The sequence below is a fragment of the Electrophorus electricus genome, chromosome 9 (genome assembly GCF_013358815.1).
Source record: "Electrophorus electricus isolate fEleEle1 chromosome 9, fEleEle1.pri, whole genome shotgun sequence".
Lineage (NCBI taxonomy): Eukaryota > Metazoa > Chordata > Actinopteri > Gymnotiformes > Gymnotidae > Electrophorus > Electrophorus electricus.
Genome location: NC_049543.1, coordinates 17,032,836 through 17,057,302, shown reverse-complemented (window position 1 = coordinate 17,057,302; position 24,467 = coordinate 17,032,836). Strand labels below are relative to the sequence as shown.

Below are 24,467 nucleotides of genomic sequence, written 5' to 3'. Positions count from 1 at the left end.
TGCACATCTCCAGACTTAGCTCAGCGGACATTCATTGCCATTCCCACAGCTGTATGCCTCGTCTTTCCTATTGAGGTTTCAGTTAACCCTTGGCTCAAAACAATGTTAATTTACAGAAAAAAGAAATGATGCTATTATAAAATATACAAATTTGATAATTCTGGTCTGAATGCACGCCAGAAACGAATGCGATAGCGTGGGAGAGGGAAGGGTGGGAGAAGGGTGGGAGTTTTGTATGGCGGGAGGGTAGAGAAGAAAAGAGGAGGAATTACTAGACCGGATAGCGAATAGTGACATCAGGCCCGAAAAATCCGTGTCTGTGTGTGTGCGCCTATGTGTGTGTCCCACAGTTCGGCAGTGCGTGTGACTGGAAAAGAGGAGCTGAGAGAGAGAGCGAGAGAGAGAGAGAGAGAGCGAGAGAGAGAGAGAGAGAGAGAAGAAGAAGAGAGATAGAGAGAGAGAGAGAGAGAGAGAGGCGGTTCCACTGTTAAACCGGCTAGACGGTGTGTGCACACGCACAGACAAGCGGCCAAAAGCAGCTATTTTATCGACCGTTAAAGCAATATCGACAGTTGTGTGATTAAGCTCCTTAACATCACATTTATCGACGTTGTTCATGCTTTGACATTGTGGTTTTGGACGAAATAGGACCGCAACAGGATCTCTACAGCACGGACTAGACTGTCAGTGCCAGTAGTTGTAAAGCCAAGAATTGACAGGAACGTGGATCTCGTCTCCGCTACACCGATAGCATCCATTCAGCCCCTCTGACTGACTACATATTCTGCGTCCAGAGTAAGTAACGGATATCCACATTTCTTCGTGAATTTTCGGTAGTTGTTTTGCCCGGCCTTATTTACTGTGCCAGCAACCTGATGGCATTACTTTAGTAGTCTAAGATGCATTTCTGATAATGCAAGATGCATTTATTCCGTAGCAGCCGATTGATCACAAATTCATATTTGTAGGCAACAGAATTTGGCAGGCGCTGTCAAAATAAACTAGAGAAGTCGAGCGTAGCATAAAGCTATCGTAGTCACGAACTCATGCTAAAGAAATTAAGCCCAGTTTCCGTGGACTCACAACCTTTAGGGAGCGCACTTGACGTTGACATTAGTGACGTAACTGTCAAAAACTGAAAACTGAACGTGTTGTCTATATCTATAAGCTTGGAAACAAATGTATTAAATTATAAAATGACTCTATAATATGCATTTCGCGAATTTGCACTGGCGTCACATTCCCTTAATCAGTTGATCGCGATTGTTTTCGAGAACAATCCCTTAAACAAGCAAAAGGAAAATAAAAGATCCGGCAGAAAAGGACAGATCGATAAATTACAAAGAACTGCCCTTACGTGCATAAGTAAAGGAGAAACGAAACATGCACTTAGCTTAGTCCGTAACTCGCACAGTGCTTCTCATTCCTTTCTGGCTTCAGTATATTTCAGGCTCGAAATTTTTTTCTTACCTGGTTATGGAACAAGCCAATAAATTATGTTTATATAAATTCAGATGGATTTTTGGTAGTATAAATTGGTTAGATACTCAGGATCTTTAAATGGCATAAGCAATTCTCTGCACTCTTGCCTATTGCATTGATTCTCTTTTTCTCTGCTAAGGAAAATTGGCATCACAGCAGAAACCGCTTACCCCCGACATCCACTTCCTGGCTCAGTGACTCTCTGTGTGTGTGTGTGTGTGTGTGTGTGTGTGTGTGTGTGGCTTGAGTTGTTTTCAGACAGAGAGTCAAGCGGTTGTTCGAAATGCTGTTTTACTGAAAACAAATAAGGCACCCACAACGTCGCCATCTCTTTCTTTCTCCCCCTCCCTCTCTCAAGAACGCATTCAATTTCTGTCCACACTTATTCAGCGAGTGAGTGGTCAAGAGCTTGGAAATATCAGACATCTCCAGCTCCTTTCACTAATACTCTGTAGTGTTTTTTTGTGTGATGTTCTCATTGCAAACTTCCTTGTCTGATGTTTTATCCTCCTCTACTGTCCCTTTCCTACCTTCAGTCTTCACCAACGAACCTCCTCAGAAGCTCTATGCATGCATGTTCATTCTCATTGTTGTCCCCTACTGTGTATCGTATACAAGCTCCTGTGGCCCCCACTGTAAATAGTATGGATGTGTTTGTGCAAGCTGGTAATATGGTAGTAAAACACTTGATTTTCAGATTTTGCAAAAGTAGACTGCAGTATCATACAGGCCAGGCATGTAAAGCGGGTTATGTGAAAATCCTTTTGGGGCTGCAATTTCTCTCTCTCTCTCTCTCTCTCTCTCTCTCTCTCTCTCTCTCTCTCTCTCTCTCTCTCTCTCTCTCTCTCTCTCTCTCTGTGAGTAAGTGTGTATGGGTGTATGTGGTCTGTAGCTTCTCTCCACAGTCCCTCTTTTTCTGGCTACTCTTTAAGAATTGTGTCATTTGGGAAATGTCCACCACAAGGTCACATAGACCACTGTCCTTTGCTTTGGGAACTGAGAGTTCCGCCTTATTTCTCTATGGAGTAACTGCCTGAGAGAACAGTAGGCCTCAGTGAACTTTGCCTTACATTCAGCAGTTTCAATATTATGCAGTTTACTTGCAGTGAATTCATTTGATGTTTGATGATTTGACTTAAAGCCCTGTGTTGGCGTACTTCCTTTCAGCCAGCAAAGGTGAAGACGACTGTAAATTTCTCCATTTGTCCTTTGAGCTCAGCAAAGAACAAACTTACCCAGCTCCTCAGTTTCAAATCGGTAACAGTAACTCTCAGTTTTGTTGTCTCTGCTTTAATGTTTTCTATATTCTGAAAGGACTTACTAACCTACAAAGCTATGGCAGTGCATTGCAAACCTTCTAGGTATAAAACCTGTAACTAAAATGATCTTACAGCTGCAGAAAAATAGGCATTGCTACAGGAATTGTGCTAACTGCTCTAGAATATCTTATACCACAGTATCATTTGGGGATAAAGGCCTTATGTTACATAATTGCATTCTATTCTGAAGTGGAAGTCCAGGATCCTGGACAGCTCACTGCAGAGTACAATGTCTGTCCTAGCAATGGGAGTAAAGCATTCCTCAAGTATGAGGAAATAAGCATTTCATACAGTGGACACAATATTGGTTCCACCTATGCTAGCAATAGCACGGATCAGCCATGCTACATTGTTAATCTTGCTTTCTGATAATGATTCTGATTTTTATTTTTTTTTTCCTATGCAACATGCCAATAGCACATACCAACAGGTTTGCAATCCGAGTCACACATGAGCCATAAGAGCATTTCTCACCTCAGCTATCATGAACATTTGTGTGCTAGCTAGTGGTCACCATGGCAACTGTTCTTCACAGATTAATGATGTAGTGTTAGGGTGAATCACACATTCCATTTGGGCTTTATCAATGTGACTTCTCTTTTAAAGGGCTGGCATCACAGTGTAGTTATAGCACATCTTATGAATGAGTTGGCTAATTACATCATGCCTAGACTGTGATGCAATCACTGTGACAATCTCCTTAACGTCATAGGAAAGGTGTGTGTTTTCCACGTAGTTTCAAAAGTGACATACATTTTTCTCTGTCCTTCATTTGCTATAAAGGAGTAAAAATGGGGATGCTGACCTTGTGCACTTTTTCAAGTAGATTTAAATGTACACAACAGAGTTGTCATTAACATGAGAAAAATGCAATTCACAATGTAACAGTTAAAATTTGATATTTGAATATGAATTGCATATCAGAGTATATTGGACTTGCTTACTTACTTTCCCTTCATTGTTGTTCAATATAAGATTAAATACTCAAGGCTGAATGGCCAGGTATGAGAGCTGAAAGTCTAAATTTGGGAAAAAATTTTCTTATGGACTGGGTGCCTCTACCACTACTCATTCTGACTTGCACATAGAGCAACTATTCATGCATGGACCTTTAAAGCATAATACATACCCCTGTATACATATTTGACTCCTTTTGGACTAACACAATGCAATAAAGCATGAACTGATTACTAGCTGGGCCGCCCAGTGGAGGATGGGTTCCCTCTTGAATCTTGGTCCTCCCAAAGTTTCTTCCTAATTCCTACCCAGGGAGTTTTCCCTTGCCACTATCTCCACAGGTTTGCTCATCATGTATCTGGACCCATACATTTGCAAAGATGCTTTGTGACAATGTGTGTTATATAAAAATTTTGACTTGAATTTTGACTTGACATACACATGAACAAATGCAGCCACTGCAGCCACACACACACACATAATGCCTCACTCCTGAATTAAACTAACCCGTGTGAAACCATCAGCCTGTTTGACTAAACATCACTCCCACACAAACATTACCCACCACTCCCTGCTCTGAGTCAAAGAGCCATCAGGACAATCAGGTACACCCTCTCCAGGACCTGGCCAAGACCCAGAGTCATGGAAGGCACTGAGGACCATTTGAAAGAATCACCTTCAAGGCTAACAGCATTTTGGCATTCCCATGTATGATGATCTCATTACAATATGTGCAGATACAAATAAAAGGAGGTATGGATTGGATATTTTGATTCTATCTAACACTGTAACCTTCTTGCAGATGTGAACATTGGACTGAACGCTCACCGTGTATGCAGTTGTATGGAAGTTGAGTAGTTAACAATCCTTTCCAGGCATGATGACATACTTGCAATGTAGGGTATTAGGTGAGTCAAGAAGGGGACCTCACCCTTCTGTGCTGTGGCCATATTGGTTATACTGAGAGAGGCCTTCAAGGAAAAGGAAGTTATGAAACATTGTGAGAGAGAGAAAAGAGAGAGAAAGAGGAGGGTAGGGGGAGGATGTTAGTTTGGAAATGTGAACACCAATCTGATTAAAGCTACTTTACATGTGTTTCAGAGGGTAGACAGAGAGAAAAAGAGTGATAAACAGTGGCTGTGATTCAGATTTGTATGTGTATTCCTCTCTGTGTGTGAGCTTGTATTATGTGTGTGCAGCTGTGACTTGTTAAACAGTATATCTCTATCTCTCTGTCACACAGACACACACACATCTATTTCTGTACTGCATGTACAATGAATGCACATCAGGAACATCGTCTTCATTTGTTCATGTATTTTAGTTTAGTTTGGTGTCAGCATGACGTAAGATATCAAAAGTTATATCAAAAGACGCCTTCAGAATGATACTGTAGCTTAGACATGAAGACTGTAAGCAACAGGCAAAGTAACAGGAGATCTAGAAGGGAGACAGGAAGCAGGGGTGGATGAGAAGGAGAACAATGGGATAAATGGAAAACAAAGACTTTCGCAGCAGGAGGAATGTGAGACATTTCACTGTTACTTTCACCCTCTCTGTCACTGTAAGTTAACACCTGGAACCAAAAGTCACTTTTTCACAATATTGCTCTGGTTGCCCAATTACTCTTTCACCTTTTATTCGCCTGTTTAACACAGTTCAACACTTTATTAATACAATGCAACACAATAACTAATACAACATTACTATTTAGTGTATTGTGATATTCAAGAGCTTTGTTAACAGTATGTGCAGTTACTCCTTTTTTATTTTCTCAGTTGAATGCATGTAAAATATTCTTACATAAACTTTTTTTGTGTATGATACACTTATGTGTAAATCATGCATAAACATTATATATAATTTTGGATTTCCAAAATATATGTAACAAATTCAGCTATAAGAAAATATATGTACCTACCATAAAAAATACATTTATTGTTTTCATATAAAACATGGCATAACTGACCCCATGGACCTGATATACAGATATCAGTGTGATAAAGAATTCTGAGAGAGTCAATGCAAAGAAGATTTCAAGAAAGCCATTACCATTATTATCTTCAGCTGTTATTATTAAAAAGTCAATAGAATGCTTTACCCGTAGCCACTTGGATAATGACTGTCAATGAAAAAAACATACAGTGGTCAGACAAATTATATAAAGGTTTTCTGTTGTGCACTACGACTATAATCACAGCAGCATTCTGTAGTGGCCAAGTTTGTGAACAGAGTCAACTTTCCTCTCATTTTACAATTTTTTTTAGTTTCTGAGTCAAAATGTTTGACAATGATTGTGGAATAATTTGGCAATTATTATGCAACACAGTATTATGCAACACAGTATTGTTCAGGTGGGATGAATCCACAAGGTGTTTTTAATTAAGTAGGTCATGAGCATATGTGTCTCTGTGTTTATGATATGTACATAAATATCCATCCAATTAAATGACAAATCATGCTGATGTGTAAGAGGAGTCACAGCAGGAGAAGAGGTCAATGGGTGGGAAGAGCCAGGTTAAGAATAAGAAACAACATGACATCAGGAGTAGATGTACCTCAGCAGAAAGAAAGGATACATTTAGTGGCAGAGTTTGCATTTCAGTATATGGGTGCAAGCAATAAAGCTTACATTAACCAAATACATAGCACTGTAAATGTAACCCTAGTAAAGTAAACATCTGAGCAATCATCCACTAACATTGGTCAGTACTTTGTAGAAAGCATTACAAGTGTATATGATTGTTGATATGTTTTTCATTTTGTCACAGCACTGATTTCGGCTTGAGCTTTGATTACATGATAAACATGAGGTGATGCTTCTAATTTGCATAAAGTTTAAAATAGCTTAAGTTTTCAATGCACTCTTCACTTGGTTCGCAATACAGTAGCTCCCATAATCCTCTACGCACAACCACCACCTGTCTCCATAGAAATTAATGAGAAGCAGAGCCAAAATAGCCTTGCTTCACTGCAGTGTAAATGTAGAGTAAGCATTCAGTTGTTCGGTCAAGTTCTGCAGGGTTTCAGGGTATCCCAAACAGAATTGATACATTTTAGAGATTTGCAATAAAGCTATGTGGTAAGTGCTGATGTGATTGTGCATTCAGTGTGGTAGTGAGGCGGCATGACTATATCATGACTGATACGTAGTTCAAATAAAATAAGAAAAAAAGTTATGCTTTCAAAGTCTATGCCTCATGTCAGTGTTAAATGAAATGCATGTCCACCATAATGTGTAGGTTATACACACCAACTGAAACTGACTGAGTCTAGTACGGAATTAAATGCTGATCTCAAAGAGTCCTAAGGATTATTAAAGTGTCAACACTGTCCTGTAAAGACAAGGATGATCAAATTTCTTGTGCATTTCTCACAAATTTACACCAGAGTAGGCGAGTCCATACTTCCTTTGGCCATTTCAAGGCTATAGTGATGTGTTCAAAGTCACTACAGTAAGTGTTCACCTAAGCTTCTGTAAAAATATAACATTAACACAGCATTTTTCTTACCTCAAAAGCAGCAGCAGAAACATTAATAGAAGCAGTAGTTGAGTGAGCAGTAAGAGGGGTAGATGCAGACCTTACTGTAGGGACAGAAGCAGTAGATACAGACCTTACTGTAGGGTCAGGAGCAGTAGATACAGACCTTACTGTAGGGTCAGGAGCAGTAGATACAGACCTTACTGTAGGGTCAGGAGCAGTAGATACAGACCTTACTGTAGGGTCAGGAGCAGTAGATACAGACCTTATTGTACGGTCAGGAGTAGAAGATACAGACTAGCTAACATCTCTTCTAAGACCAACTCCCATATCTGTACTTCCTGCTCTAATTCAAGTTCCATCCTGTGCAGTGCTAATCTTAACTCCATCTCCTGATCTTGTGCCTCCATTTGGCGTTGTGCTATTCTCATCTTGGCATGGGTCTCATCCCTCAATCCTGAAGATGAAAAGGGGGACAAGGACAATGGTAGCTGTTTCGACCAAAATAACCAGATTAGAGAGGAAATCTGCAAACTCATCCAGAATAAGGTCATGGTGGCCTGTACTAATTATTTTTGCTGACTACATCATTTACGTGAATAAAATTTATTTCAAAGGATTTTAAATCATAATCAGCTTTCTGGTTTCTACCTATTGTGTCGGTATAGATGACTGCAATGTCACTTCCATGGCTAGTTAAGCAGAAAACATAGACTTCCTATGTTTTGCTTTCATTTGATCTGATCCAGGTTAGACAAAACATATTAATCCTGTATCAGTGATGGTTTAATTTATCATCAGCACTTTAGATCAGAGGTGCTGGTGGTGTTCTGAACATCATTTACTTTAAAACTAATTATATTATTAACACACAAATTGTTTCAAAAAAGGTTTTGTTTTTTTTGTCTCAGGAAGCGACACAGTATCAATATGACGTCTCAATCAGCAGACGGTCAGTTTAGCCTCTCTGTCTGCTAGCTAGCCACCACTCTGGTATTTATCTATTATTACATCTGCTATAAGATTGGAACTTATGCTCCTGGAAAAAATAATCTTCTTTCCACTCACCCTAAAAGGGCAAGCTTACCTTTAAAGATAGCCCAATTATCTATGAACTCCATTTTGTATATGGAGCACATCCAACAGTTTAGTGATAATAACCAGCTATACATTATATTGGTATGCTGTATTGAAATAGGTCCAGAACATACTGAAGCACTGGACATTGCTTTTGCTAATCAACCCACCTCTTAAATCTTAGTAATCTCCAACTGGTGAAGGCATATATCATTAGCACCTACATGAATGATATGCATTTATCTAACAGTATTACCTAAAATATTTAATTAACTCATTTGTTGACCTGTCAGTGTCAGTTCTCTTATTATAGTTCAGACTGGCTACAAAATGTGGAGAAATTACACAAAATAGCCATGAATTTAAAAAGAAATAGAAATAGGCCTAGTTTCACTGCTCAGCTCATAACGGTTCATTCTCTACACAGTCAAATTAATAAATGTTTTTTTTTTCCTTGATATCCAGAATGTCTTAAAGATGTAAATTTAAAAGACTTCTCCATAAAAAGTATATTGCATCTTTTTTTGCATTTTGACTTGTGATATTCTAAGTTTTCCTCCTTATCCTAGCAAAAAAAATATTTTTGCGATATTTCTGTTATTTAGAGTTAGATAAATATATGATTCCAGGGAATTTTATTCTCAGATTCAGGAAGACAGAGTGAGATTGAAGAGATGTTTAGTAGCACAAGCACAATATGGTCATCCCATATTATCCAGGATTGCTCAAAGTATGCAGTGGAGTCTTACCACAAGGTGGTCTTACGGATCTTCAGAGTAAGATCTGATCCCAGTATGCTGGAATGATGAGCTCCAGTATATGCTGCACATAGTTCAAATCTGTGGATTAACAACTGCCATTTGGGTGCTACCCTTGTCATGATAAACGCAATATGAATCTACTATTTTCAGATCATAAGTATGCAAAAGAGCTGTAGGATTGCTCCATCACAAAAGGATTGGAATAGGTCTTTGCTTATTAGAATTACTTTGGGTGTGATCTCAGCCAACTGGTGAGGCTGTCTAAATTTCTCTGTAAGTAGTGTCACTGTATCTGTCTATAGACAGGGGGAATTTAGGAAGGAGTCAACAATTAGCCCCTAATAACAGGTGATCAACATGGATCTGATATTTAAATAATTCTTTCCCATCCTCTGGTGTCACAGTTAGTCCCTCCTAGCCTCCCTGTTCCATGGTTTCCCTGTCTTGTGTTTTGGTTCCATTCCATAGTTTCATTTTCTCCGCCCCTCATTTGGTTTTTCACACCTGTTTCTCGTTTCTAGTCTTGTTAATTTCATGTATTTAAATCCTGTGTTGTGCCCTGTGCCCTGTCTCTTTGCTGTTCATTGAATGTCTGAAAGCCTGTATTTGTATGCTTGTAGGTTTGTACTCTGTGCATCCTAGTCTGACTGTTTTTCTTAGCCTCTGAGTTCTTCGTAGCCTCTGTTATAGCCTGCTTCCCCTGTTTGCCTTCATGTGTTTTTGTTTGTTTAGTCATTTATCCTCATACTCTCCATATTGGCTCTAATGACCCTAGCCATTATACCGACTCTGAATCTGGATTTGCCCCTAATAAATCTCGCTCTTCTCCACACATACGTCTGCCTCCTTACCACTCACTGTTACATCTGGCAGCAGGTTCTGTAGTGGCAGCTTTAATTGTACAAACTCACTTGGGCTTTTGTGGACTAGGATAGCTAGGTTTAGAATAAACTGATATAACTTCCACTCTTATGGACTCTAGGTGATCCATTAGTCTGTCTAAAAATGCTGTCATGACATCAGATGGTGGGCCTCCTCACTGATAGGCTTCCCTGCATCCAGGGGTAGAGATCCCAGAGGGAATGGGGGGGGGACATGTAACCCCTTATCCTGGGATAAAAGCAGAAAAGGTGCAGCTGCTGCACATGGTGCAGCAAATGAAACTATGCATGGCACATGAAGTGTAGAGTAGTTGAGTTTGCTGAACAGCATGGGGATTAGATGCAGGTTTTGCAGGTGGTACAGGAGGTGAACACAGGCATATAAGCAGGGGATACACAGTGTCGGATAATGTATGATGCTAATCTTCATAGCCTACTCTGGGTCTGTGTCTAGGTCTAGGGGGAAGTGACATTAGGTCTTAGCCAGTGGATCTCCTCAGAAGGTTGTATGTATTGTTAAAGTCTTTGAGAACTGAAGACTCTCCATCTCAAGATTCAAGATTTTATTGCCATGTGTATTATAAAACAGACAATTACACCATAAAATGAAATTCTGTCATTGCTAGTTCTACAGTCAATGAGATATACAAATTGAAAAGATTTACTCTTTGTTAGAAAAAAAAAGAAAAAAACATAAGTTATGTGTATTGTTATATATAGTGTGAACATCAAACAAGAAAGTTGTATTTACAATACCAAATGCTATCCATATTGATTATAGAAGTTCTAATATAACAGTACTTGGTAGTGCAATGAGCAGAGAGCATCTGTCATAGTGTACATAAAGTGCAATATTTCTAGTTTAGTCACAGCAGAGAAGGTGTTAGCACTCTTTGTGAATGTGTTGAGTCCAACCCACATTGTATGTAGGCAGTATTAGCAGTGGGGTGGGGGGGCAATGGGTAGAAATCATTCATAAACCTGTTAACTTGTCGATTAAAGCTGTTTGTTAGCCTCATTGTTCTGGACTTCACATTTCTGTATCGTCTGCTTGATGGGAGGAGTGAAGAGGCTGTGTTGGAAGTGTATATTGTCCTCAATGATGATATGGATTCTTAAAATGACCCTGGAACATTATATGTCCTGCAATGATGGGAAGACTCCTGACAGGGATTGTGCAATTCTGATCACATGCTGGAGAGCCTCCCATTCCTGAGTAGTGCAATTCCCATACCATACCAAGAAACTCATGACAACACTCCTGTAGTATTCCTGTAGAAGTTGCTTAGTATTTTATTTGGCATGTCACATTTCCTTAATGTTTTGAAAAAGTACAGACATTGTTGGGATTTCTTTATGATGTTTTGATGTGTACTGTTGGTCAAGGATGAGGTCCTCATTAATGTGAACTCCAAGGTATTTGAAGGAGTTCACCTTTTCCACCTTTCTTTTGCCCATCTTTAGTGGTGCATGCTGCTGCTTCCCCTTCCTACTTGGGTCAGCAATCTCCTTGGTCTTGTCTCAATTCAGGGACTATTGTCTTGACACCATGTTACCACATCTGTCACCTCACATCTGTTTGCTGTGTCACATCTGTTTGCTGTGATCACATCCTCACCAGTAATCAGGCCAATGTAGTATCATCTGCTGGTGTTATACTTGGAGGCCCCACAGTCATGTGTGAAGAGTGTGTACAACAAGGAGCTCAGCACACAGCCCTGATTAGTTCCTGCCCTCACAACTGTGTGCTGGATGTGTGTTTTCTGACTTTGACTGATTGGGGTCTGGCCGTTATAAAAGTTCAGCACCCCTTTACATAGGGTAGGTGTGAGTCCAAGAGTGAGGAATGTTTCAGTCAGTTTGGTTGGGATGACTGCATTGAATACTGACCTGAAATCAATAAGCAGCATTCAAACATAACTGCCCTCCATGTGGATGTGTGAGGGCTGTGTGGGTGGGAGTGCTGACAGAATCGTAAATGGACCAGTTCTGACAGTATACAAATGGGTGGGGGTCTAAAGTGCTAGGTATGCTTCTCTGGATGTGAGTCAAAACTATTCTCTCAAAGCACTTAATCACAACTTTGGTCAGTGCAATGGTGGAACAGTCATTAAGGCAGGTTACTGTGCTTTTGTTCAGAAGGGGTACAATGATAGTTGAAGCAGGTGCACACTAAGGCTTGTACATGAGACAGGTTGAATATGTCTGCAATCACATCAGTCAGCTCTAATGAGAAAATGTGTAGCATTTTGTTGGGATAATATTACAGGTACTGATCTAGCCTGTTGCATTTAAAGTGTAGTCCTCTATATCCACAGTGCCTGTGAAGCATAGACCTCTATATCTACAGTGTTGTTGAAGCATAGACCTCAATATCCATAGTGTCTCTGAAGCACAGACTTCTATATCCACAGTGCCTCTGAAGTGTAGACCTCTATATCCACAGTGCCTCTGAAGTGTAGACCTCTATATCCACAGTGCCTCTGAAGCATAGACCTCTATATCCACAGTGCCTCTGAAGTGTAGACCTCTATATCCACACTACCGTCCTCTTGCATAGCAGCAGTTCTAAACACTTTCCAGTTAGTACTATCAAAATAGTCCCGAAGCACACGATCAGTTTCCTCAGTCCAGACATTTAGCCGATCTAAAAGGAGCCTGCTTGAGGAGGTGTCTGCATGCTGGGTGTAGGAACATGGAGATGTAGTTGGACTGTCACAGTTTTGTGGCCACATCCCAGTTTTGTATGCACCTTGCGTGTTGCTGTAGACTTTGTCGAGTATTTTTCTCTCCCTTGTTGCAAAGCTCACGTGCTGGTGGTACTTGGGAAGGACATGCTGCAGGTTGCAGGTTGCACTGGTTCAGATCGTGGGCCACAATGAACAGAGTCTGCATGTGCAGAGTCTGGGTGTCCAGTTTACTGTTTGTTAATTGCATCAAGTAACAGAGTTTGTGTGTAGAGGAACATATGCATCTAATATCAGCACCCTTATAAAAACTCTTGGTCCATGAAATGGAAATGGTCCAAATTTCACAGTCAGCAATTCTGTGTCATCTAAATAGTGTTTTTAGATAATCTGTATGTCCAAACACCATCTGTTTTTAATGTTGAAGCGACCTCCTCTTCCTAATCTCACATTGGTTTGTAATTTGAGTCCTCAACTCATCCAGCTTGTTTTCTAGAGAGCATACATTTGCTAGTTGGCTGTGCTATACACTCAAGACTTTGCTGTTGGGCCCGGTCAGCTTGAAGAAAGTCAAAGCCACAAAGGCTGAGGGTAAATTCAAACCCAGTGTCAAACCCTGTTCCAAGAGAGCCAGAGACCAGTGTGGTTTGTTGATTGCACATGTAAATGCACCTGATTCAGTAGGTGTCTCTGAGCAGAGCAATCATTAAACTTTGTAGGACTTTGGCCCTCCACTCAGCTCCACTCCAAGTCTCCTCCCAAAACCCTCTACCCCAGGTCCAGCCTTCTTTCAATCTCATCTTGGCCAAGAGCAATGGTTTGACACTCTTTGGATCTCATAGCTGGTGATATGACACTGATTTACCATCCTGAATTACCATTGACCATTTGTGGTGGGACAGGGCCAAAGTGGCCACTGTGATTTTATAACCCTTAACTCTGCGAGAGACCACAGATATGCGCAGCAATGGGGGTACATGAAAAAAAAAGACTTCATAGACCAGAGTTTGACCAGCAAAAAGTTAGCATTCTTTATGCAAAGAGTACATAAGTTACAAAAACTCAGTGTTGTGAAAATTCACATGCTAGAGAATACTGTATAAGCCTCCATCAGAGAATAACACTATTAATCTGAGAGAAAATGGAGAGTGGGGAAAGGATTACTTGACATTATACAGTACCTCGAACAGAAAGCCCAGCTGTTGTTTTTTCCTCATCCCTCTCAGTACAACCCGGAAGTGTTACCATGGTAACAGCAGGAAGTGAGGTTGACCAGCCAGTTACAGCTGGGTCTGCATGATGACTGGGCTGGTGTCCAGTTTAAAGAATTAAATTGACGGAGGGAAGTAAACAAGGGAAATGGATGATAGAGTAAAAAAAATATAGAGGTTAGAAATATGGATGGTGGATATCCCTTTTTTTCTGTGGTCTGTTTTCCACACTTCAGAGCCATTGTGTTTGAGTTTAGAGTTTAGGTTTGATTAGGGTATGTGTGAATAAGAATGTGCTTATATTTTAGAAATAGAGCTTGTTGTTTATTGGTGTTGTGGATGTCATACTTTTTGCCTTTACCATGTTTCCTATTTTGACCTCAAGAAAAACTGTCTATGAATAATTGAGTACAACTTCCATGAGCAATTTTTTGGTACTGCAGAGATGGGAACGTGTGGGAGACACCCACACAACACCCATAGTGCCTTGCTCTGGTAACTGACACCTTCTTCTTGCTGCACTTCAGCCCTATCTAGTAAAACATTCAGTACATCCAGCAAACTGTGACCCAGCATGTATACAGCACTGAACAGTTTCTTGTGTATATTTTCCAAAATAAGACATTCCAACGAGTCCTCTTAGCACTGCTTTCAGTAATGCTAGGAAGAATGTGTGTATCTGTGTGTGTGTGTGTGTGTGTGTGTGTGTGTTAGGATGAGAGTGAGTGAGAGTGAATCAGCTGATGTGGGATGATGTAGGCTGCATTGTGACGATGGTCATTAAGATGAAAAGATTGCTCTCTATCTGAAAATAGAAAAATCAGGGGAAAAATAGCAGCATGCCCTACATTTTCTTGTTTTAGCACAGTGCTTGCCCCAACATTCTTTTGTTTTTCCATAGGTTAAAAAAATACCCACAAATGTATGCTCCCTTGTCATTACCTTTTAATGTTAATTTATCCAAATTATTTTTTGAGTATTTACTGTTTCAGAACCTGGATGTAATGTGGTGTAATGTGGTCTGTATGTGTGTGTGGCCAATACATTTTGGTCTGTTATTGTCTAGTGGAATGTTCATATTGTTTTAGGCAGAGAGAAAGAATTTAAAAGTCAGTTTATTTTTTGCTGAATTTCAGATCATGGTCAATAATGTTAAAAATATATATATTGTGTGGGATTCTGTGTGTGGGTTCCTGCTCAAACGTGTGTTTGGAGGAAACTCCTCTCCTTCCTCAGCAGCTGCTCTCTGTAGGGGGTTCTGGTGTTTGTCCCCTTAAATTTTGTGTGTGTGTGTGTGTGTGTGTGTGTGTGTGTGTGTGTGTGTGTGTGTATGTAAAATGGAGGGAAACATAATCGTAGGAAAATATCTTCTGTGATTATATATTTTGCACTATATATTAGAGAGCTGTTACCTCTCGAAGGGATATGTTAAAAATGAACTTGTAAGTGTAATCAAACATCTGTATAGAAAAGCGAAGTAAAAAAAAAAACTGAAAAATGTTCATCTGTGTTTTTGTGCAGGTCAACTGATCAGTGCACTTTTTTCATGAATAAAATCCATTTGTAGCATGGTAAGGCTGCTGGATATTTGGTCGTGCTGTCACATCCATAAAATGTAGAAATTAAGAAGAGACCAAATGTAACATGAGATAAAAATGTAGTCATCCCATTTTTAACTTATTAATCATACATTGTGTTCCTGATGTTTTTGCTCATGGTTTCAGCCAGCATTAGTTTGCCACGTGCACCTAAGACAAGAAAGAGAGTGAAAGTAAAAGAGGGGGAGAATGAAAACTTGAGGTTCTGGTTTTCCTGTAGTAAAAGTAACAATAATGTAAACTGGTGTAGAATGTTCCTGAGAGAAGGAGTATGTGGTTTGTGTGTGTGTGTGTGTGTGTTCCGACACTGAGACCTCACATGCAAAATCCTCATTAGTCACAGAGTTGCCATGGTTACATCTTTTGACTACAGTTTAGCTTCATACATAGGAATGTGTTGGAGATAAGTAGTGTTTGCATTTAAGAACATTCATAAACAAATAAGGACTAATGAATAATTCTATTCAAACCATCACTCTGGAATGGGTTGGTTATTGGCCCTTGTCATTGTTCATGGAGATTTTCAAAGGGGAGATATCTAAAAAAAACAACCTGCATTTGTGGAACTGCTTGGATTGTCTTTGACTGCAGTGTTCCATACTGCCACATGTTTACCTGGTGAATCTAAAATCACATACTGTTGGCAGTTTTATTTCAAAATCAAGAAGTAAATGTCATCTGTTTTTGAAAGAATGTAGGGTTGTAAGTGTGTAGGGTTTTTCTTTATATATCAGTATTGGGGCAGAGATTAAACTATTATTTTTAGATGAAAGTTTTCTTTGATAACCTGTCATAAATATTTGATATATGCACCCAAACACTCATTTTAATTTTTGAAAACAGTATTCCTTGTTGGCAGGGGATAAACTGAAAAAGATGAATCATTAACTCTGCATTAATAATTTATTTGGCAGGAGTCAACTCAAGTCTGAATTAGTGTGCTGTAAACATGCAGAGTCTACATGCAAAAAAGCAAATGAGCTGATGTAATGGGGAACAGCGACATCAGATGTGAGGATTAGCTTAAACCAATATCTTAGAAGGAGTGATTGCAAGACCTACGCAGAGGCTGACTGTGTGTGTATTTGCTGGAGAGACATCTTAGCGACAAAGTAAGTAAATATTACCAAGCCACATTTTATGGTACTTTTCATATCAAGATTAACCATTACTGCACATCTAATAAATAGATTTTCTCTATTTTTGAAGGCTATGATTTTAAAACTGGTTTTTTCAAGTATATTTCATATAAGGAAAATATGATAAATGACAAATTAACAAAAAATGTTTTCTTCTATAAAATATTACCATTTATGCATGTGGGTGACGGCATATTTTTGTAACTGACTATACATATTTATTGCTTATTCTGTGTCTTTCCCTCTCTCTCTCTCTCTCTTTCTCTCTCTCTCTCTCTCTCTCTCTCTCTCTCTCTCTCTCTCTCTCTCTCTCTCTCTCTCTCTCATCACTGTCTCTTTTGTGTTGTCTTTTCAGAGTGGGGTGGGATAGTGGAGGGGCGAGGTGGGAACTTAACTGGGGGGTTACACTCTTGCCCTGTTGCTAGGTTACAGTCACCAAGCTGAAAGGCAAGCTGGGCCAGGTTGTCATGGTGATCTTAGCTGTGTGAAGGATGAATAGATTTGGGGTGGTAGTGGCATGTATACGCACAGGCACACACACACACGTGTACATAAGCGTGCGTGTACATTCTTCTATTTTATTTGATATACTGAAAAATCAGATATTATATAGTCTACATAACTACTACATAGTTATGATAAGTAGTGAAAAGAGAATGGGAGGAAAATGAGGCTGATGAATTGATGAATATGATGCTGATTTGGTTCTTCTGATGATGCTGGGCATGGCTCACTTAAGCCAGCTTTTGTAAGTTTGTGCATTTTCATTTCATTTCAATTTGAAAAGGGGATACAGTTGCATTCTCTCTCTCTCTCTCTCTCTCTCTCTCTCTCTCTCTCTCTCTCTCTCTCTCTCTCTCTATATATATATATATATATATATATATATATATATATATATATATATATATATATATTTGCTTCAAGAGAACTGATTTATGAGAAAACAAATCCAGTCTATAACACCTTCTGCAACACAATTTGTTCACATACACTTTCCAACATTTGCTGGCAAGTACATCATAGTAAAAACAGTATATATTGGAAAATAGTAGCACTAAAACATTGTTTGTATTTGTATATGTGTGTGTGTTTAAGGGAGGGATAAATATACTAAACAAGCAATCTGTAGATGAAGGGGCTTTGGGCCAGACCTTGTAAAGAGGGGTAGTTAAGAGTTTAGTCACGGGAAAGAACTGTCTACATGTCTCTACTTTCAACAAGCAGACACATACATACACAGACACACACACACAGAGAAAACATACCAAATGGTATGCCCAGACTCTGAAGGTACCTCTGAAGGTCCTCGCTCTCTCTGTCACACACACACACACACACACACACACACACACACACACACACACACACACACACACACACACACACACACATTGGAAGAACGGGTCTGTCCTTCACATTCTCACATACAAGCCTGCTTTTGTCTGCCTTCTCTGTCTCCTGCTCACTCTCTCTCTCTCGTGTGTGTGTGTGTGTGTGTGTGTGTGTGTGTGTGTGTGTGTGTGTGTGTGTGTGTGTGTGTGTGTGCACTGTGTAACAAAGGAGGGCTGTGGAGGGCAATGTCAGACTCTTTCCAGAGAAGCAGAAGAAATAACACTAGACAGACACAAAGTTACTGAAAATGACAATTTTAAAAGGAAAGTGGCATTTTTAAAAATGTTTCACTGGAGCCAAGGTGCCCAAAATCCATCTGTCATGGTCTCTAGCTGTCATGATAAAACCTCATTACCTCCTGTTATTATGTTAATGGGCAAAACAAAAAGTATCTCTTTCCACACACACACACATACATTTTGGCCTATATAATGTATAATGCCAGGCTGCCATGCACATCTTTCAGTATTGCTGTGCTCATCCTCCCACAACTTCACATACGCCCTCACTGCAATTGATAAGATGAACTGTGATATTTATGGTAGCAGGTATCAACAAGAGGGTTTTCAATCTGACCACCAGAACCCCAATTATGGGAGCACACTAATTATAAAACTAGTCCAACCACATTTATTTACTGTAACACAAACTATACTTGTCAAAAAGTATTATTTTAACATACTTTTGATATTTAAGCAGTTTTTAAAAAGATTTATTGCACCCACCAGGCAAAGAAGCTCTGAACAGTAAAAATAGTGGGCTCTGTTGACAGTGGGACAGCAAATAGCTGCTATTGCTGATAATACTAGGAGCTTCAGAAAATAACAATGATGTTGGTGATTTATATGTTTATATGAGCTTTGGTGTACTGTTGTTTGCGCCCATAGTTATTCTCTGGTACATCTATAATCCAAACTCCAGAGAATTTTTCTTCCTCTTTTCTTTACTGAATGTGTACTTAATGTCTATCTCTCATGCTCTCTACTGGCTGGCTACTGTAACTGCAGACTGGTATTTCTGCCATCTTTACTCAGTCCTCTGTTTATATTTGCACAGAGACAATAGGAAACACTATCAGAAGAACTGCAACCAGCAAAGGCTCTTTTGCTTGCTGCACACTCACACAGTGGTAACACACAATGGTCTCAGATAGTGATGGTAACTATGTCAGCATTTGTAAACAATATTCTCAGACTAGGTATATTTGTATATGTGGGCACAGAGGGCTCTTTGTTTGAGCATGCACATGAGGGGGCTTGTTTTACTATTCTGCAGACTGCTGCAGATCCAGTGAATAGTTTGACATATGAGCTTGCACATTTGCACTGCACTTCGCTCCTATTCTTTTTTTAAGGACCACATGGAACAGAAATGTAAATCTGCTCTGGAAAACCAAAAAAGGTTTCAATACGTAAAAAGCAGAGGATCTGCTCTTTGTGGCTTATGACTCGCGTTGGACATTATAAACATAATTAGACATTATGTTTCAAAAATAAACTGGTCCCGTTAATGCTGGTTGTTCCAACTCTGTTCAAACAGAGCTCCACAAGAGGGCGACAACGAGTAATGAGTCTGAGCAATTTAAAAGAGTGGAGTAACAATGCTAATTCAAATGAGCTGTAATGTATGTAATAAATTGGAATTATACCTAATGAAAAGATTAGGTACATTTTTGTTAATATTCATAATTATTTTCTTTTCTGTCAGATCATGTCGGAGTACAGCTCTCTGCTGAGTGACCTGGCAGAGAACATCACTAATGAGGACCTGGAGCAGCTGAAGTCAGCCTGCAAGGAGGACATACCAGAAGAGCAGAGCAACTCCATCACCTCCTCCAAAGAGTGGTTCAATTACCTGGAAAAAAATGACAAACTAGCCCCGGGTGAGAAAATAAGTGTACAAAGAAAGAGACTGGAAAAGGAAAAAAAAAAAAAAAAAAAAAAGCTATATCATCTTTGGTGATCATTTGTGTATTTCTGTTTCTTGGATTGCTGGGTTTGTGCAGATAACCTTTCCTACATTGAGCACATCTTTGAGATCTCAAGGCGGCCTGATCTTTTGACCCGGGTCATTGAGTACCGTACAACAGTGCTCAAGATCTCAGAAGATGATGAGATTGACACCAAACTCACACGCATCCCCTCTGCTAAAAAATACAAGGGTATCAGCAACTTTCTTACGTTTTTACAAGGTCACAACTCACAGGGCAGTTTTCAAACCTGCATAAAACAACTACTAAAATGTCCACTGCAAATGGCTGCTCTCACTGGTGCAATGCATTGATGAACAGAACAGACAACATAAGCAAAACACCATTGTTCTGTAACTGTATGTACCTTCTGGGCAATTACCTGAACAACAATACATCTTAAATTTAATGTATTATAATATGTAAAAAAGGTGCAAAACAAATCAGATTTTGACTTACTGCAGAAGTCTATTTGCTATATAGCTCATAAATTTCTCAGAAAATGTATTAATGCTTCCTTTCTTTGTAGATATCATTCGCCAGCCATCAGAAGATGAGATCATCAAGCTGGCCCCTCCCCCTAAGAAAGTCTGAAGTCAAAGTTCATGACCTTCATCTTTCATCCCTGGCACTCCACCTCATCAAATCAAATTCATTCCCTGTCACTAAACCCCAGCTTACCCCACTCAACACTACTCTAACAGCCAAGCCATCAGTCAGATTGCTAAATGTATCACAGCCATACTAAAAGCCTGGAGACTCAGGAAGTTTTGGGATTTGGAAGAAGGAAACAGATCAGACAATTAGACAAGGACAGAGGAAAAGGACCAGTAAACCAGTTGTCTTTGTATAATCTAAGAGCCACTGCTGAGATTGTCTCCTACAGTGGAAAATTTGTCTATGAGTAGTAAGCTTTACCTGGGTTAGAAATGTACATTTGTGCATGTAAAAGAGGGAATTTTTATTTTCACCATGGCAACATTTAATGCAACAGAAGCCAACATTTGTTTCCATTGTTGCCTGTGGTAACTGCTTCATGTTTCTAAATTACATATTTCAACCTGTTTCTTTATACGAGCCAGACTGTTGAGTAATAGTGTAAGTAGAATTGACATGGCTATACATTCCCTTTAAAACTCACAAATGAATTTATTGTCAAGATTCATTCAATTACATTTACAAATTACAAAGCCAACATATGCCTTCCATAGAGGGATGTGTATATGACTAAAATTAGATTTAAAAACTGATTTTTTTATTTTTTATTTTGTTGAAGTTGAATTATCCTAAACAGTTAATTAAAACTAAAAATATCAATATTGGTATCTCATCACATATCAAACTAAGATCAATAGTAGAATATTTTCTGTGATACATAAATATTCTGTGGTGCTGATCATAATATGAATCCACACCACAGAAATTGTATACTTTTATGGAGCCCACATTAAAAGTGTACCTCTTATTATATATCAGGATGTTAGGCTTTGATACCTCAAAATATAAACACTGTCTAAGAAAAAGTCCATTTTACATAAAAGAGTAAACTAAATACTAACCAAAAAGCCATTGTTCCAAAACATTTTATTTGCTTCAGACTCAAAGTTACATCTACACAAGCATAGACAGGATACATGAAAAGGTAAGACAATATTCATATTTATTTATGCTTCTCAGTATACCTTAAAATTACATTAAATGTCATATGCAGTATAAAAAGAACCCTGGGAAATTTTGATGGCATTTAGGCACTGTAATTAATATTTTGAATATTCAGTTTTATATTTTACTAGAATAAATGTTAAGTAGAGTTGGTGATCAATAAATTAGATTGTAGAAAATGAGTGAAGCAAAAAATATTAGATTAATACGTTCAAAAGAGTAAAAACATATCAATTCCCATACTAGTGTTTAAGCCAAGTAATTGCACAGGAAGCTAAAACTCTGCCTTCATCTCTGAAATGAATGCCCAGTATTGATACTGGAATTATACAAATCATTCCCAAGTGCATCTTCATGCATAAAGCCATTATATATCATTGCCCAATTGCAGAAAGACTGTTGATTGACATTCAATATTTGCTATATCACTGTGTCTCCTTCCCCAGCCTCAACAGACTGTTTATTTCACTATACTAAATACAGTTATGCATTCATATGGCACTGAGAACCAGAATGATTTCCAAGTGTTTTTGTGTGTCTCTTCACTCACATAAGATTAAGGACCTGAAAATGTATATAAGGTTCATAAAGATGTGAAAATGTGGTGTATTTGTGAAATTCCATTCAAAAACGATAAATGTCAGCACTTTATCTGTGGCATTTGTGCTGACATTTGTATAAACTGTATAAACCACACCAACATGCAAAGGTACAAAAATGGATCCTATTAGTTTAAGTAATCTAAATATTCTAAGTCCTCTCCATAACTTTCCTTGCATCTCCTATTTTTATTCCAAAAGCCAAAATTTTGCTTGAATTGCACTCTGTGTTCTGTTGTTTGTTTTACAATACAAGTTGTATGAATACGGTGTTGTCTGAAAAAAAAAGTAGGTATCATATTCTATGCAGTTTCAATTTCTTAGAATAAGTTACTGGTGTCTAGAAAAAAATTCAAAAATTTGCCAAGCCCTGTAAAATTAAATTGGTGTCTTTGTTCCTGTAACATATCTGAGATAATCATCAATGGTACATTATTTTTGTGCAGGCCAAGAGTAAGCAATGCTTTCAGAAGTGGATTAGATTAAAAATTAGCTGCTTTTAGCTGTGAACTGAATGAAGTAAATGTACAGGTGTAAATACACTGTTATAACCTACAGGGCTAGGAATTGAATGGGTCCACTCAGTTGTCCTCCATGTTTTCCATCATGCTTAAATCTGAATCTTATAAATTACTCCAAAGCACTCCCTACATTAAGGCAGAACTAAGAAAATGGTTAGGTTCAGTCTTAGAGTTTCAACTGAGGTTTTATTGTTAGTTATTTTTCAATCCAACTGTATATGGGTATCAACTTGTAAATTTTAATGTTCGTGACTGTGTGACTTTGGTGGTTTTCCTTGTTTAATCTTTGGGAGTTGATGAATCATATATTCAGTTAGCTTCAGAAGACTAAATCTCCAAATACACACATACATAGTGCGTGCACATTTTTCTCAAAAATGTGAGTTCACTGATAGTGTAGCCCAGGTTCTTTTGGATGCAGACTCTTTTGTTTTATTTCATAGTGATGATGCAATTCTTTCTGCTGATTTTATTATGTTAGTAATGTTATCCATTGTCTTTCATTATTAGTATCTGTGATTTTGATCATTGATTAGAATGCCACATGCAAAATGTAGTTTATCACTGCATAACATTACAGCTGACCCCAGACCAGCAAAAAAAGGGCTTAACATGTCCTCACTTCATTTGTGGTCTAGTCTGTGGGCAGTTTTCTTCAGCAGCTTCAATCATCGCAGATACTGCTGCCACTGGTTATATTTGGCACAGCAACTAATTATATAGCTTTGACTCGCCAATATTCTGATGAACTGGTTGAATGACATCAATTGTCCATTAGCACTCTGCTGTTTGAGTAATGGATTTGTCACTATAAGGCTATTAGGCAATTATTGGTTAAAAACATACAGAGCTATGGTATAAAAGAGTGCAAGAGTCAAGTTGTCAATCGAGTTTGAGTATCAAGTGGAGAGTAAGATCAATAATAAAGAGTAAAGAGTTGCTTTTAGGCCCAATTCTGTTGCTTGGTAGCTGGTATACCAGTAATTGTAGTTGAAGCTACGAGGTCAGACTTAGATTATGACTTTATATCATATAAACCCAGGGTAAAAAGACCATTTAACATCCTTTGCATGCCATTCAATGACTGTATTGTGACATTACTGTCCTCTTTCTGGTTCATGGGCACTAACCAAGCGCTATGCAGAAGATATATAGCAAAGTCACTGTGGATGTCACATATGTTGCTATTATTGATCTTGGTCAATGTAAAGCTCATTAGAGAACTCGGTATTTGTGTCCAACTAAACCAATAATCAAAGACCATACAAGAATTTATCATGTATGATGCATGATTAATAAATAGACCACTGTCTTAAACTTTGTGTAAAGCCATAGACACATGAAAATATCATCTTGTCAAATTGGATGTCAAGATATTAAAAACATATCAACTTTAACAATGCTGCAAAAACACATAGCTAGTGCTAAAGATTTATCACAGTTTGCTTATAACAGAGACTGAGTTTAGTGTTTAGCTTTAGTATTGCAGAAAAAATCTTGGGTGGCAAAACAATCTAATCACACTTTAAAAGTAAAGTTACAAGGAGTTACAAGTTACATTTATAAAGTACCTTTTCAAGAAGGTTAGTTGTAAATATTGTGAATAAAGCAGTGTGCTTAATTATTAATTAATTTATTTAATGCAAATGCATCTTGAGTTTGTGTAATGAATTATGTTTACCTTAAACACATTTGCTAACTGGAAAAACATGGGGAATTGACACTTG

General features: G+C 38.5%; 1 protein-coding gene across 1 annotated transcript; it reads left to right on the top strand.

Annotated features, from left to right (window-relative positions):
• The first annotated feature begins 469 nt into the window (after nucleotides 1-469).
• Nucleotides 470-20,655, top strand: LOC113570360 (astrocytic phosphoprotein PEA-15). Its single transcript, XM_026998732.2, has 4 exons — nucleotides 470-795; nucleotides 19,697-19,871; nucleotides 19,995-20,150; nucleotides 20,488-20,655. Exons 2-4 carry the CDS (start codon nucleotides 19,700-19,702, stop codon nucleotides 20,550-20,552), a joined length of 393 nt encoding a protein of 130 aa, XP_026854533.1. The 5' UTR covers nucleotides 470-795; nucleotides 19,697-19,699; the 3' UTR covers nucleotides 20,553-20,655.
• Nucleotides 20,656-24,467: the final 3,812 nt, after the last annotated feature.

What these genes read in the sequence shown, in the direction of transcription:
- LOC113570360 (XM_026998732.2), top strand. Translation starts at nt 19,700, where the DNA reads ATGTCGGAGTACAGCTCTCTGCTGAGTGACCTGGCAGAGAACATCACT. An exon ending in AAATGACAAACTAGCCCCGG is followed by an intron (nt 19,872 to 19,994) that starts GTGAGAAAATAA and finishes GGGTTTGTGCAG; the next exon opens with ATAACCTTTCCTACATTGAG. An exon ending in CTCTGCTAAAAAATACAAGG is followed by an intron (nt 20,151 to 20,487) that starts GTATCAGCAACT and finishes CTTTCTTTGTAG; the next exon opens with ATATCATTCGCCAGCCATCA.